Here is a 14069-nt window from a genome sequence, read left to right on the forward strand (position 1 = left end):
TTTTGAGATTCTGTTTATTCAATCTTGCATTCATGTTTAGTAAACAGTTTGTAGCCACCAACATAAGGCCACAATAGTGTATATAACCAAGAGGTCTCAAACTCCCAGCCTGCCACTTCACCAGCATATTTCTTTTTTTTTTTTATTATGAAGTTAGATGTGATAATAAAAATATCCCCAGTCGAAATTATGATATTAACAGTCAGACGCAGCTCTTTGGCTACTGTACACTACTTTAAAAACGCATGAAATGCATCCTTGAAAGGAATTTAAGCAATAACTTTGATCTTTGCTGTGTCATGTGAGTTTCTTAACCCTACATTTAAAAGGATTTAAGTTATAACAAATGTGCTTAAAATATTTTTACACTTTAAAAACACCACTGTTGAGTAGCTCCATTTACAACCGGCCTTTTGACGGCGGCCACTATGCTGATGTGGTCCGGAGTGAAAGAGTTTGAGACCCCTGCAGCAGTAAGTGAATATCGGCATGTTTTCAATAAAGCGGTACATTTTGAACTTGGTACTCATCTTCAACACCCGACAGTGGGTGGACAGAAGCTTTTATGGCATGATAACGGGGCTAAATACTTCGGACCCTTTTCTGACATTGCGGTTAGGCCGTCCGTCCACTGGGCACGGAAATGTTCCTATATTTGTGTTGCTGCTGTATATCACCTAGTTATGTAATTCTTAAAGCACCAGCGATGCTATAAATCACATTCATCTGACAATATATTGAAAAAAGCATTGGTATCTGTAGGTCAAGTTCATATTGTATTTGGTGGTAAAAGTATCATGCGACTCCAAGTCATTCATTCGAGATGGAAGGCAATTTCAACTCCGATATCTCGGAGTCTGGGGTGCTGCTGCCGCTCCGATCGCTGTATGTATCCCTGTGATAAAGAGAACGTATTGTCATTAATCTGATAAAACAGAGTCTATACTTGTTTGTGTATGAGTAGAAACATTTAATCAGATGCGCCGTGTTTACCGTGGAGACAGACGGCAGCCCTTCTGTAGGTAGCTCTGCAGCTTCCCGGCTGCAGCCAGCAGCAAACCCAGATACGGGGGTGATGGCTTAATGGGGCGAGAGGTGAACTCTGGGTGAAACTGCACCCCGACAAAGTATGGATGATCTGAAAAATATTAAAGTACGTAGAAGGTTGTAGTGGAATTGTTGACCTTTTAAAAAAAAACAGTTCAGCGTTTCTTCATCCGTACCGTCCAGCTCTATGACTTCCATTCTCTCCCCTTCAATGTCTTGCCCTACGAAGCGGAAGCCCTTCTCTTCAAAGTGACTCGTGAGCTCAGGATTGACCTGTACAGGGACAACAAAGTTACAAAAATAGATATATATTCCCACCCCACTGTCCGCAAGTTAGTTTCTACTGAGATGTCAACATACTTCAAAGCGATGTCTGTGCCTTTCATCCACGTATTCTGCATCTCCATAAAGTTTCCCTGGAACACAGATCATCAGTAAGCACAGAGCAGACAACAACATTGGGCTGAACTGACTTTAAAGTCGTTTCTTACGTAGTACACTGTTGTTAGTCTTGAAAATGGTCCGTCTCTTCCCGAGCCTCATAGTTCCGCCCATCTGCCCGGGGTTGTGTTCTGGCATGTCGATCACCTGCAGAGGTTACACATCTCCACTCAATGCACTTATCGAGGTCAGATTACAACTAGGTTATTACTGAATGCATCAACAAACTTACCACAGGATGCTTTGATTCTGGGTCAAACTCGGTTGAGTTGGCATCTAAATTGAAAAACACACATGCAATCAGCTATTTTAAGTATTTATTCACCAGCTGCTGCTTGCATTCTTTCATATCTCACAGTTACACTTCTATGTCTGAGGCATCACCTCTGACATATCTATTTCTTTGCCTGAGACAGGCATTTTTAAACTTGTTCAGGCTAAAGGCCCCTATATACTGTGTGATGAAATAAACCCTCGGATCCACCACTTGATCAGAGTAGAACATGTTTCACCTGAATTAGTAACAGACTGAAAACTGGCTTTTGCCACTTTAGAGCATGTTTGACTAACGTGATGGGGACCGTCAGCTTTTCTTTAAGATGGAAAAACAAGAAGCCTGCACACGTCCTGCATAGCTCCACTACTTCATATTACCTGTCCAGCCGAGTGTGTTCCTGGCAAATTCACACACTGCCAACTGCATTCCGAGACACACACCTGCAGAAACACAGGCATCAGTCAGCCGGTGTGTGTTCACCGCTATAGATGCGGCTAAGTACGGTATCGTATCAAAGCTATTGCGACAGCCATGCGTTTACCTAGGAAGGGTTTTTTCTGTTTCCTGGCCCAGTTGATGGCATGAATCTTTCCTTCAGTTCCTCTGACACCAAAACCTCCTGGAACCAGGATGCCACTGAGAACAAGAGTGAAAACAGTTCATGAAACTGTAAATTTAAAGTCCAGGTTGTATTAATCAACAAAAATGCCATCTCAGCACTCACTCCGCACTGCAGAGTTTCTGCCACGCCTCGTGGTATTTCACCGGTTCCTCCTGCAGCATGCTGGGCTCCAAAGACGCAGAGTCTATATACTGAGGAGAGGAGACCGGTGTGAACAGTTAAAGATGGAACATAGACAAAGATATCATTCAACTTGACACAGTGGAGGTCCTATTGCTGTTGGCGCATTTGCACAAACAAAATGAAGACTTTAGTAAAATGTAATTAATGAGAAGCGTGGGTCAACACCGTGTGCATACCTTAACTTCCAATTTGTGGCTAATGGCCAGGGCAGAGTGCTCCAGCGCCTTGATAACGGAAGCATAGGAGTCTGAGAACTTGGTGTACTTCCCGACCAGCGCTATAGAGCAGTGCTCCAGCAGCCTGTCTGACCTGTGAAGACAAGCGGCTGCATCAGGAAAACGCATGAAACAGGATTCTCCTCTAGAGTAAAACCATCGAGTCACAGAGAGTGTACAGTCATGTCGAGGACTCACCTGTCGGACATCTCCTTCCACTTAGTCAGCATTTTCCTGGGCCGAGTCTCTATGGGCATGTCCAGCCTCCTGCTGAGGTAGCCCACCACGCCCTGCTGCTCCAGCAGTATCGGCACTTTGTAGATGGACGACACGTCGTGCACACAGATGACCTGGGACGAGACGGGACGATGAGCTTAGAGAACCTTCGAGAGAGCCGGGGCTTTTCTTCAGCCGAAGATGAATGTGTTTCGGTGTCAGAGACGTACCTGTTCAGGTTCCACGTGGCAGAACATGGAGATCTTCTCTTTCACAGAGTTCTCCAGGGGGGTGGAGCAGCGACACATGATCTGTCGGCGAAGATGAGAAACGTCAATGATCGCTGAGGGGAGAACGGGTCGGAAGAATAACAATTCATCACATGACGTGGCTCAATATGCAAAAAAATGTTAACACAAAATACTAAATTCGTTTTTTGGGGCCCAAACTCTCCCATTGTATGCAAATTAAGTAATAGTCTCTCCCTTACATATTATACCAACAGCGGCAAATATCTTACAGCTTACACAGATGTTTAAAATGACCTAGTCAGACTTAACATGTAATATACGGTATAACTGTAAATATTGATTTACTTTTAATTTATGCTGCGTAAATCCTACATTTATACATATGATTGTGGCTCATATTAGTGCCATTAATACCAACTGAGCACCATTTGGATGCCACTGTATACCAACTCAAACTGTCACCATGATTTAGGTGCTTTAAAAAGGCCCCAGGCTGTTTCGGCGGTAAAAAAAAAAAAATCAGGTCTACTAAAATGTATCCAACAGGAAATAGAGCCGTACGTAGAAGGACGTCGTGCCGACCACTCACCAGATCAGGGGACAGACCCAGTCCTCTCAGCTCTCGGACGCTGTTCTGTGTTGGTTTGGTCTTTTGCTCTCCAGTTGCGCTGGGCTGGACAGAACAGGGGAGACATGACAACAGACACGTTAAACCGACTGTACAGAGGTCCTCAGGAGTGTGCATCTGAAACATCTAACGTACACGACACAAGTGGACAAAACATGGCTGACACTCACGATTATCTTCACTGACAAATGTTGACTGTTGGCGGAATAAACCTTTCCGGAACTCAGTGTGTCATCTTCAAAATGACTTCTCTTTCACTGGTCAGAGGAGTTCTTCTGTCCTTGCTCACGACACACACAACTAAACTTCAGAATGCTAGAAATTTCTGTGCAGGACATTTTCAAATCAGTCGTCACCGGCCAAAAATGCTCAGAATGTCGCATCACTGGTCCTCCTTCTTCTCCTCCTCCTCTCTGAAGTGAGGCGTTAAAAGGCATTTTATCAACTTCCTTAATCAGGAGGTGTGCCGATAGTCATCAGATCACGACTCAAAGTGCACGGCAAAGGTCTTCAGTCGGAAATGTTTTTAGGCAATGTAACTATTGGCACCGTTGGAGGATGAGACACACCAGTCTTCTCGATAAGCGTGTTTTTAAGGCCCACATGACACATCTGCACCCCAGATAAAAACCAGTCGGACCTGAAAGCGCACTGCTCTCTTACCTGTGGTATCAAACTGACGTGAATGTTGCAGAAGTTCTCTCTCTTCACTTTGAACTGGAACTGCCTGAAGGCCTCGATGAACGGCATACTCTCGATGTCTCCAACGGTGCCTCCTAACTGCACACACGCAGACAAATGTTAGCAGTGACAACCACGGCAGCCTTTGCGAAACATCTGGAATATAAGCCATTTGGTGGTGCAAATTATGTCACAACATGAACTGCTCCGCGTACCTCTATCACACAAACTTGAGGTTCTACATTATCTTCCTCAACTGGCACTTTGGCCTGTTTCACAACCCATTCCTGGATGGCATCTGTGATGTGTGGCACCACTGGAAAATGGGGGGGGGGGGGGGGGGGGGAGAGAACATAATTTGTTAATTTCTCGTCAGCATGGCACCGTCTACTCAAACTGAAACAACGGTTGTTTACCCTGCACAGTCTTTCCCAGGTAGTCTCCCCTCCTCTCTTTGTTGATGACCGACTGATAGATCTTGCCGGTGGTTAAGTTGTTGTCTCTGGTCAGCCGGATGTCGAGGAAGCGTTCATAGTTGCCCAGATCCAAGTCCACCTCACCACCGTCATCCAGCACAAACACTTCCCCTGGACAAAGTCGGCACGACACAATCGTAAAAACATGCACAACGCGCGCCTGTTTAACTCCGAACGCATAGAATTAAGAATGATCGTTACGTTTCGTACCGTGCTCGTAGGGGGAAAATGTGCCGGCATCTATGTTGATGTACGGGTCGATCTTGATGGCAGTTACATGCAGGCCGCAGGACTTCAGGATTGTGCCCACGCTGCTCGCAATGATGCCTTTACCGATGCCCGAGATGACTCCTCCAGTTACCAGGATGTACTTCATCATTCTGCTCTGGCTTCACTGTTTATGAGAGAGAGAAAAACTAAATGTTTCAACTATATACCTCGAAAGAATACAAAACATGAGAAAAACAGCTTAAAACAAAGCAAAAAACTAGTTACAATGACAACTGACAACTAATATTTTAATAATGGAAGCTTTAAGGTTGATTGGATCTGGTGGTATGGATGGTCATGTACCAGGGTAAATTGCAACTGCTGATGAAGGCCACAAAATGTGGATGAAAGATCCAAAAGTAATCTAGTAAATGGACCTTGAGTTTATAGTTTTAGCCAAACAACATAGTATTATTCGCAAGTGTATTATCTTTTGTATTGCACACTTTTCAGTTAAACAGACTACTAGATGTTATATCATTTCTTGATATACTTCTACAACGTGGTCCCCAGAACCACCATTTTTGCCATGTTACAAGAACCCGGAAGTCACCAACATAACATGGAGCTGAAAGGTAAAAGTGTTCCATCCTCCTCCCAACATAAAGCACATGTGAAGCGCTGGATTACACACAGTGTTGACCGAGCAGGTGGCAACCTCCTGATTCCCCTTTGCATGCTAGAGAACTACAAGAGTGTACCGCCCGCCCAGGTTACCCCGGTGCCCAAAGTAAACGGGACAAAAGTAATACCGCCAGCTTTAAGCTAGCTGTGTACGAGAAATACTATCAGACACACAAAGCCGAGGCCTTTGTTATTGGCTGCGTTTGAAAGCGGATAAATTCAACTTTAGTTGAACAAACACAGTGACGGACTAAAGCCACCGTTTGTAAATACAAGAAATAGTAGCTAACGTGCTCTCTATTTCCATGTCACAGCATCAAGCCCGCCAGCTGCCACGTAATCAGAATGCCCGATAGTTAATTCAAAATAAGAGGTTAGCTTTGTATCAACTTTCATAATAAAAGCATAGCAACACAACGGCGAAATAGTTTAAATTGACCATCTATAGCAGCATTTTGGATCACGAGACTACTACAGAAATGTAATCAGTAATCACATTACACTGCTGACACGGCATTTGGAACAGACTTTTATTTTGTGCCTTTTTGTCACCGGATGTCGTACTTTGTTGTATTTAGCTTGCAACTTAACAGGGTTTGATAGCTAGCCAACAACCTCTATCAAATTTCAACTCACCAAAATATTCTTCGGCCAAAGCTACTCTTCAAAAGAAATTGTCGACGACGAAAACAGTCCACAAGACTTTTTGCTGTAAATGAATTTTAGATCCTAATAGCGAAGCTTTTGTTTCACGAAAGACCCATCTATCCTCCACTTGACTCTACACGTGTATGGACCACGACTCAGGGCCGCAGTACATCATTAATTTCAATTCACACGCTTCCAACACGCTTGTGATTCTTCTTCTTCTTCGTCTGTAGGTTTTTACGGCAGTCGGCAATCGCTATGTTACTTTGCTGCCCCCTTCTGGACCTAATCCAGTACTCCATCATCTTAAAGTCACTATAATTCAATATGCTTTATTGGTGTCGAGTGTAAAACAATATTGCCAACGCGTCCTACATACTGTAGATTTTCGGGCCAGGGACCCTTTAAAGAGGCGATTTTTTTTTACGAAAGCTGAATTCAAGTGCTTCAATTTAGAAATAAATTAACTATATTGCTGTGTGTCACAATCATATCAGAGTTTCCATTGTGTCGTGGAGTAATGGACAGATGCTTGTTTTATCACCACAAATGGTGCCCATCTGTAGATATGCACTTTTTAATAAAACAGCACATTTTTTATCATTTATAGCATTTATAGAGTGCCTTGGAATTATTTCTCATTTTGTTTTATTATTTTCAACTTGATATTTGTTTGCCATCATCAAACCGTTCTGTGGTTTTGCAGTATTTAACATCTACAATCGGTTACATATAGTGACAATAACCAATAGCTGCTATAAAAAATGTCTTTGTGACAAACGAACTTGGCTAAATATTTGTAGCTATGTTCCTTTAACATCACGAAAAATAGATGCAAGAAATCAAAAACCTGGACAACCAACCTCTTAATGCTAGCGCCCGAGCTTCAGCAAGAATTAGCACAATAATGTAGGAATATAGCAATAACCATAAAGCACATTTAGTAACTAAAACATGACTGTTTGCAATACAGAGTATATTCAGGATTTATATTTAGTAGCAATACTGCAATGTAAAATTGACATCCCTTCCAGAGTTATATTATTGTACATGCGATATTACTGGATTATTATTAACATGTAAAGAATAATTTAATGCTGTAGCTGGTTGAGGTGAAGATATTTTAGCAACGTCATACACAAAAATCTCAAGGAAACACGACTTGCAATTGAGGCATTTTAATTGTTTTAAAAAAAGAGAACCTTGCTGTTTTTTCTGTGTTCTTTTGTGTATTATCAAAACAGCACCTCACTTTTTAGTGACTCATAACTACTGTCGAAAAAAAAGTGTAGAGAGGTAAAACACAGTATTTGCTTATGAATTGCAGTGGGTTAGAAGAATAGCATAACATGGATACGCCTATGCACATGTTAAGTGTAAGTAACTCAAAACTACAGTACAGTAGCTACTGAACTTATTTACTTTCTACCACCGTCTACATGTATCCTGGCTATCGCAACAATTCCCTTATGCTTCATGACTTTTTATGAGCACCTGAAGGCAGCACACTTTCCATCTTTGAATCAGCAGGGGGAGCTCATGTTTCACGTTTGAAGGCTCATCTTTGACTGGAGAAGAAAACAAAAGTTGCATTTCCCTCATGCACAAAGGCCTTTAGCCAGCTGTTTACAGATCGTATACAAGGTGTTTCTTTTCAGCATTACAGTTTTCTGCTTGGAGCTCCTTGCATTGTTCATGTCTCATTTCCAAGTGGCAGACAAACAAGACAGCACGGATCTTTCACATTTAATACATTTCCATAAATCCACAAAGATGAACTGGAATGCATGAATGTTCTGAGAATAGACGCAACAATAGATGTAACAGTGCATCAGTGTGACTCCAGTGATAATATAAGCTGCTGCTCAGAAGCGACAAAGCGCGGCTGAATTGATCCCGCAGTAGGAACACTTAAGTGCTCGGAGGCACAGAGATGTTTTCCTGTGGGTTTACAACACACAGGTTCCCCTTTCTCTCCCTGACACAAAACAACACTTTCTGCTGCTCTGCGCCGTGTAATAAACAGCCACAGTCTAAAGTGGTTAGTTACAGTGTACCGTGGAAAGGTCAATGATCTTGTGATGTGGATCGCAGTGTATTATCCTCATTGTGCTCAGTGAGATATGAAGTCCAGGGAGGGAGCACTTGCCGTCTCAATTTCGTCAAACTGTGACTTGTTCGGATTGAAACAACAAGACGTCCACGCAGCCGACTGTCGTTTAGATCATCTGCAACCGGGTTCGCTGGGCTCACTGTGAGTGGGTGAGCGCCAAGCACTGCAAAATTAAAATGACAAAATGCTGGAGTTAGTGACTGATGGCTGACTCACAGACGGATAACTGCAAGGCTGACTGATGCTTCCATGTAACACCCAAATATCTGCTTGTGAGCCTGAGCAGCCAACTTAGTCTCTGGAACACAGGCGGGGGGGTTAATGAGAGTTTTTAATTCATTTTTGACCAGAGCTGTGATTGAATTAAACTCCCACAGAAGGGCTGGATGCTCTCCTCACCACAAGCCATTTCCTCCTATTAAGCAGCAGGCAAGGCGGCAGGTCAGTCTGATTGAGATTAAACTGACCGTTCTTCTTTCATTTACACAACATATACTCTTACAGGCCAGATGTGTTTGCTGACCGGTGCTCTTTTTTTTTTACATCTGACATAGTTCAGCATTTTGGGAAATATGCTTATTTGTTTTCTTTCTGAGAGTTAGAAGAGACGATCAATACCACTCTTATGTCTCAGATTGATATCAGTTTTCTCATCTCATTCCTCTCAAAGAAAAGTGAAGAAGCATATTCCTCAAAACGTTGAACTGTTCCTTAAACCTGATTTCTTTGGCCAATTGGGGGGCAGCAGAGACGAGTTGTGAATGCAACATTGATAACACTTCTTAAAAGGTGCAATAAACGCCATCAGGTGTCGCCATGCTGAGAGCCGTCGGGAGGCAATCGGAGTGCTCCCAATCTCGTATCTGTGACTCATGTACAAACAACTTATTACCGACCATTTTTACATATGTTGATCTATTTTATTATTTTTTACCGCGCGTGATCAGAGTGTCGTGTAGCTGTAGGGGAGTTGGTTGCTGTCTTGTTGTCTTTTAATATCACATTAAGCAGAACATGGATGGGTGGAAGACAATTCAAAATTATTGAAGGCTTTTACAGAATCCATGACATTTGCTGACACGGCTGATGCGCAAGACTTTCCTCTCAAGGAAAACAACATCGTATTCTTCTGCTGAAGTATGACTCATCTGTCGAGAGCAAAGGAAGACCTTAACCAAGTGGTTGTTTTTGTAGCCATGATGAAGGTCACTTAGTCTCAAGGATATAGTGGTTTCAACCAAATCAAGATGTTTTCGAGCCTTAGCAAAGCACTTATTTTAAGTCACACCATGATATTTTCCAAACCCAAACCATAGCATTGTTTTTTTGTTGTGAATTTTAACTTTGTGCGGACAGCTTTTATAGCATGTTGGAACACAAAAATGAAAGGCCACAATATTGAAATTATTACAGGATGTGGTTAGCCTAGCTTAGCATAAAGACTGGAAGGCACAGGGAATTAGCGAGCCTCACTCTGTCCAAAGTAAAAACACGATCAGCTCCAAAGTTCACTCGTTGACTTGTTTTTCTCATTTGCTTCACATACATAAAATGCCGGAACTACTTCCTGGCCGGTTGTTGTGATTGTGCACAACCTCTCAAAGTTTTGTCATCTGTTTGGTCCCATCTTGTCCGCACAGAAACCAAAACCAGAACCTGTGCTCATTGACGGTATCTGACAATCTGCATTGTATCCGGGGAAGCTATACCGGATGGATGTGAACTGTTTGTCAAGTGTGAGCATGTAGCTCCTCGTTCTCTCCATGAACAGGTTCGACTACATTTAGGAACAGAAGGAGCGAGCTGTGTCCCCTCGCATGTGGCCTATATACGCTAAGCTAGGCTAAACACGACCAGAGGCTGCATATGCACAGACATGACTTCTCACTCTTACAAAGAAAATAAAGCCAATAAACGTATTTTCCAAAATGTTGAACAATTTCTTTTACGGAAAGATGACACATTTAATTTCAGTTGGGAGAAGAAGAACCTGTCCAGTGATGCCGTCTCCCCCCTCACATTTGTGGTGTGTGGTACAAGCCGCATCCCACTCATCTACCATGGAAAATGTAGATCTGCCTTATTGCAGCTTTAGTGATAATGTGGGAGTGATTTAGTAGTTTGCTGAAGCTGCTCAGCGCTGACGACTGCCTTTACACGCGTGAGCCCGCAGCAGAGTGGCGTAGAGCTGTGAAGGGGGATGGGCAGATGACTTTGTTTTACACAGTGGTGATGAGGTCTCTCTCTCTCTTCCTGTTCTCAACCACTCTCCATTAAGACTAACATACAGTAGGTTTGTTAATGTAATGCGCTGATATCTGATACTATCATGCGGTTATATAAAGCGCCTCTGATATCAATGAAGGCCTTCAGTTATACACATATATACGCCTTTCTTTTTGGATTAAAACTGACACATAATGCATTCCTCTATACAGTGAACTCTGAACTGAAGTTCATCACAAAGCTTACCTTGAAATACCATGAATGAATCCTTCATTTGCACTGACAAAACATCTGGTTTTGTGTGGTGGTCAGAAAGCCTTTCATTTGAAAAGGCGAACATGATTAGATCATTTTAATTTGAAAAGCCCTTAATTAACAAATTAATTACAATTTAAGGGTCCCGTGAATGTTCAAATGTTTCCAGGAGAAGATCATTTGAAGGGATTCCCAACAGTGTTCAGGTATCAAGGTGACTTAATTAATGGTATCATAAACGCTAACAGTAAATGCTCAAGGGTACTGAGTAAACACCCATAAAAAATCTACAAAATAAGACGTCTAACCCTTAATTTGTGCCATAAAAGGTCCTTCATTCAGGAGTAATGTCAGAGGTTAATCTACAAAACATCTACTGAAAAATGAAAGCTTCCTCAAGCTGTTAGAGTGATGGCTGTTTGTCCTTCAGACGGAGGTGTATGTTATGTAAATGTTTGTTCTGGCTTCCTGCTGACGGGACCCTGCCTTGAAAAGTAATCATACAAAAGGAAGAAAAGTGTTTTCTGTTCTCTCTCAGGCAGGACTGAATTATAAAACATATTTTACAAATTCAAGTCTGAACATTCATGACCACTGAGAGCTTTGAGGGACGCCCACCTCTGTTCTCACAGTGAATCCCCGAATAGATTTAGTCACCAAAGTCATTAAAATATTCCTAATAAAGTTTTTTAATGGACTGATCCGACACGATACGAATCTCCTATCTCCCGTTTGTACTTTCTTTCAGCAGAGGAGATGATAATTGATCCATGTCGCCTAAATAATGCTCTCACAGAAGCGAACATGACTCGCATTTAATTTCTTTCTCTGCGTGTTCAACCTTGTGCTGCTGCAGTCGTTACATTGATCTGACGGCATTTAATTCAGACTCTCGACAGAAATGAAAGCGATAGACTCTGTTGTCCCGCAGGAAATTTGTCTTGGAAACATACAGTGTCTGCTGTTTGAAAAAATACAACATAACATATTACATACATACATTACATACACAGACTGTCACCAACAAATACATTTCACACTGCCCATCGCACAACACACCTTTAAGATACAAATACAAATCGGCCTTACAGGGGTTCTGGCTAAGTAAATGCAAATGTTACTAAGTCCGACCTAAGATTGCTGTTGTGAGTAAGGTGCTTATTCACCCATCAGATAAACATAAAGTGGTGCATGTCTCAAATGTGGTTTTTTTTAATGATAAAGGTGTAATAACCATGGCCAAGACCAGAGTGTATCGAGAGTCTGAGACAAGACCAAGACTTTGAGGAATTAAGACTGAGTCAAGACCAAGACCAGAGCAGTGCAAACAAATAAATCAATCAGACAATGCACAGGCGAGTATAACATCCGGAGCCCTCTTTGTCTGAGACCGAGACAAAGGCAGAATAAAAATGCGGTTGATCCCGAGACGAGACCTTTAAAACGTGCGTTCTTGAAACCGAGACCGATCTCGAGTATGTAAACAAATTTAAGTGATGACTTTCATGTTTTCCTGCAGTTTTAAGTAGTTTCTACCCCTAATCCTTTACCATAATGTATTACATCCATTATTTTATCAATGAGTCCTCTATTATTGCATCAGTCATTATCTATTGGTAAATTAATGGCATTTGAAGGTACAAATATGAAGGCGTTTGGTTTCACATTGCTTTTATAGGTGCAGTGCGTCAGCTCGTCAATCCAAGTCGATTTTTATTTTTCCGTTTTTTAAAAGAGTTTACACCAAGTGAGACCAATTTTGGTGATTCGTTTGGAGACGTCCTCTCCAGACTGTAGAGCTTGTGAGCGGCACTGCGAGGGAACATTCATTACATGACACCATCAACCACTTAATGGGCAACAGTGTACTGAGAGGTGGTGAGGAGGCTGCATGTGCACAAATGTTGTCAGCTTCTGCTCTCCGTGGCAGAGATCAAAGCTACATGCTGCTGCTTTGTATCACTTTCAAACCGTTTGCCAATTAGAATATGCAGAATTCAACTCTGCTTGATGTTTGCTGCCAAACTCAATGTCTCATGATGGCCTAAACAGCTGTTTCTCAGGCTTTTGGACACTGATAAGAGGACGGACCACATTTTACGGGATGTTTTAATAGACAGTTGTCGTGCCAATTTTGAAGCAGAAATTATTTGAATAATGATGAATACATCATGTAATATTCATCATTATTGTGGAATGCCTTGAAACGAAAAACTTGAGTTGAAGATTTGGTTTTGTAGAGTCTTGCTATCTTGCACCACCAGTATGTATTGTCACTCATGTTACCTGGTTAGTGGATGATGTACCGACAAGGTTTAACGACACAAACACTCGACACTTTGCCGTGTTTGATGCTCGTTAAACATACACGGACTGCAGCTTTAAGGATTTTGGCACTGTGGCAAATTACGTGTTTTCTAGTGCTTATTTATGCTTCGATCACTCAAGTGATTGTTAAACTTTGGGTAGAACTCTGCACTCGTCAGTTTTAACCCCGATGTCCAATCACAGTGGACCACAAAGACATGATCAAATGTGTTCTATTATGAGTATGTTGCGGTCTCATTGTGTATGTTAATGCTTTTACAGTGGACAAGGCCGTCCTCTCTTGGTACATGTTTCATCCAGAGCAAGGGCCAGAGAGCAAGTACTGTACCTCGTGCTGACATTTTAGCTTCCGGGGATATTTGGTATCATAGCAACCAGTAGCAACTAAAGCGTCTCAGGTGGAAAGAAAGCTGCGCCTCCGAAGTGCTCTCAAGTGGTCCCAGCTGGCCGTTTTCAGAAGAGAGGCTGGCGTTTTCAGATGGGAAAAAAAGACTTTAGTGGACACGGCCCATACGCTACACCAGTGGTGGCTGCGTAACAACGGCTCGGCCCCTGTTATCAAAACATT

At 42.3% G+C, this 14069-nt stretch overlaps 1 protein-coding gene across 1 annotated transcript; it reads right to left on the minus strand.

The window, feature by feature from the left end:
• Positions 1 to 71: 71 nt before the first annotated feature.
• On the minus strand, positions 72 to 6782 carry ctps1a (CTP synthase 1a). The gene is made up of 18 exons (XM_079288650.1): positions 6568 to 6782; positions 5248 to 5431; positions 4978 to 5148; positions 4777 to 4877; positions 4544 to 4660; positions 3842 to 3925; positions 3232 to 3312; positions 2984 to 3135; positions 2747 to 2879; positions 2490 to 2578; positions 2307 to 2401; positions 2143 to 2205; positions 1721 to 1764; positions 1539 to 1635; positions 1408 to 1463; positions 1224 to 1320; positions 994 to 1138; positions 72 to 895 (listed from the first exon to the last, which is right to left on the minus strand). The coding sequence occupies exons 2-18, from the start codon at positions 5414 to 5416 to the stop codon at positions 811 to 813; spliced, it is 1779 nt and encodes a 592-aa protein (XP_079144776.1). The 5' UTR covers positions 5417 to 5431; positions 6568 to 6782; the 3' UTR covers positions 72 to 810.
• Positions 6783 to 14069: the final 7287 nt, after the last annotated feature.

The sequence above is a fragment of the Melanostigma gelatinosum genome (assembly GCF_949748355.1).
Source record: "Melanostigma gelatinosum genome assembly, chromosome: 17".
NCBI lineage: Eukaryota > Metazoa > Chordata > Actinopteri > Perciformes > Zoarcidae > Melanostigma > Melanostigma gelatinosum.

What these genes read in the sequence shown, in the direction of transcription:
- ctps1a (XM_079288650.1), bottom strand. Translation starts at nt 5,416, where the DNA reads ATGATGAAGTACATCCTGGTAACTGGAGGAGTCATCTCGGGCATCGGT. An exon ending in CCTGGGAAAGACTGTGCAGG is followed by an intron (nt 4,878 to 4,977) that starts GTAAACAACCGT and finishes CCCATTTTCCAG; the next exon opens with TGGTGCCACACATCACAGAT. An exon ending in ACGTCAGTTTGATACCACAG is followed by an intron (nt 3,926 to 4,543) that starts GTAAGAGAGCAG and finishes TGTTCTGTCCAG; the next exon opens with CCCAGCGCAACTGGAGAGCA.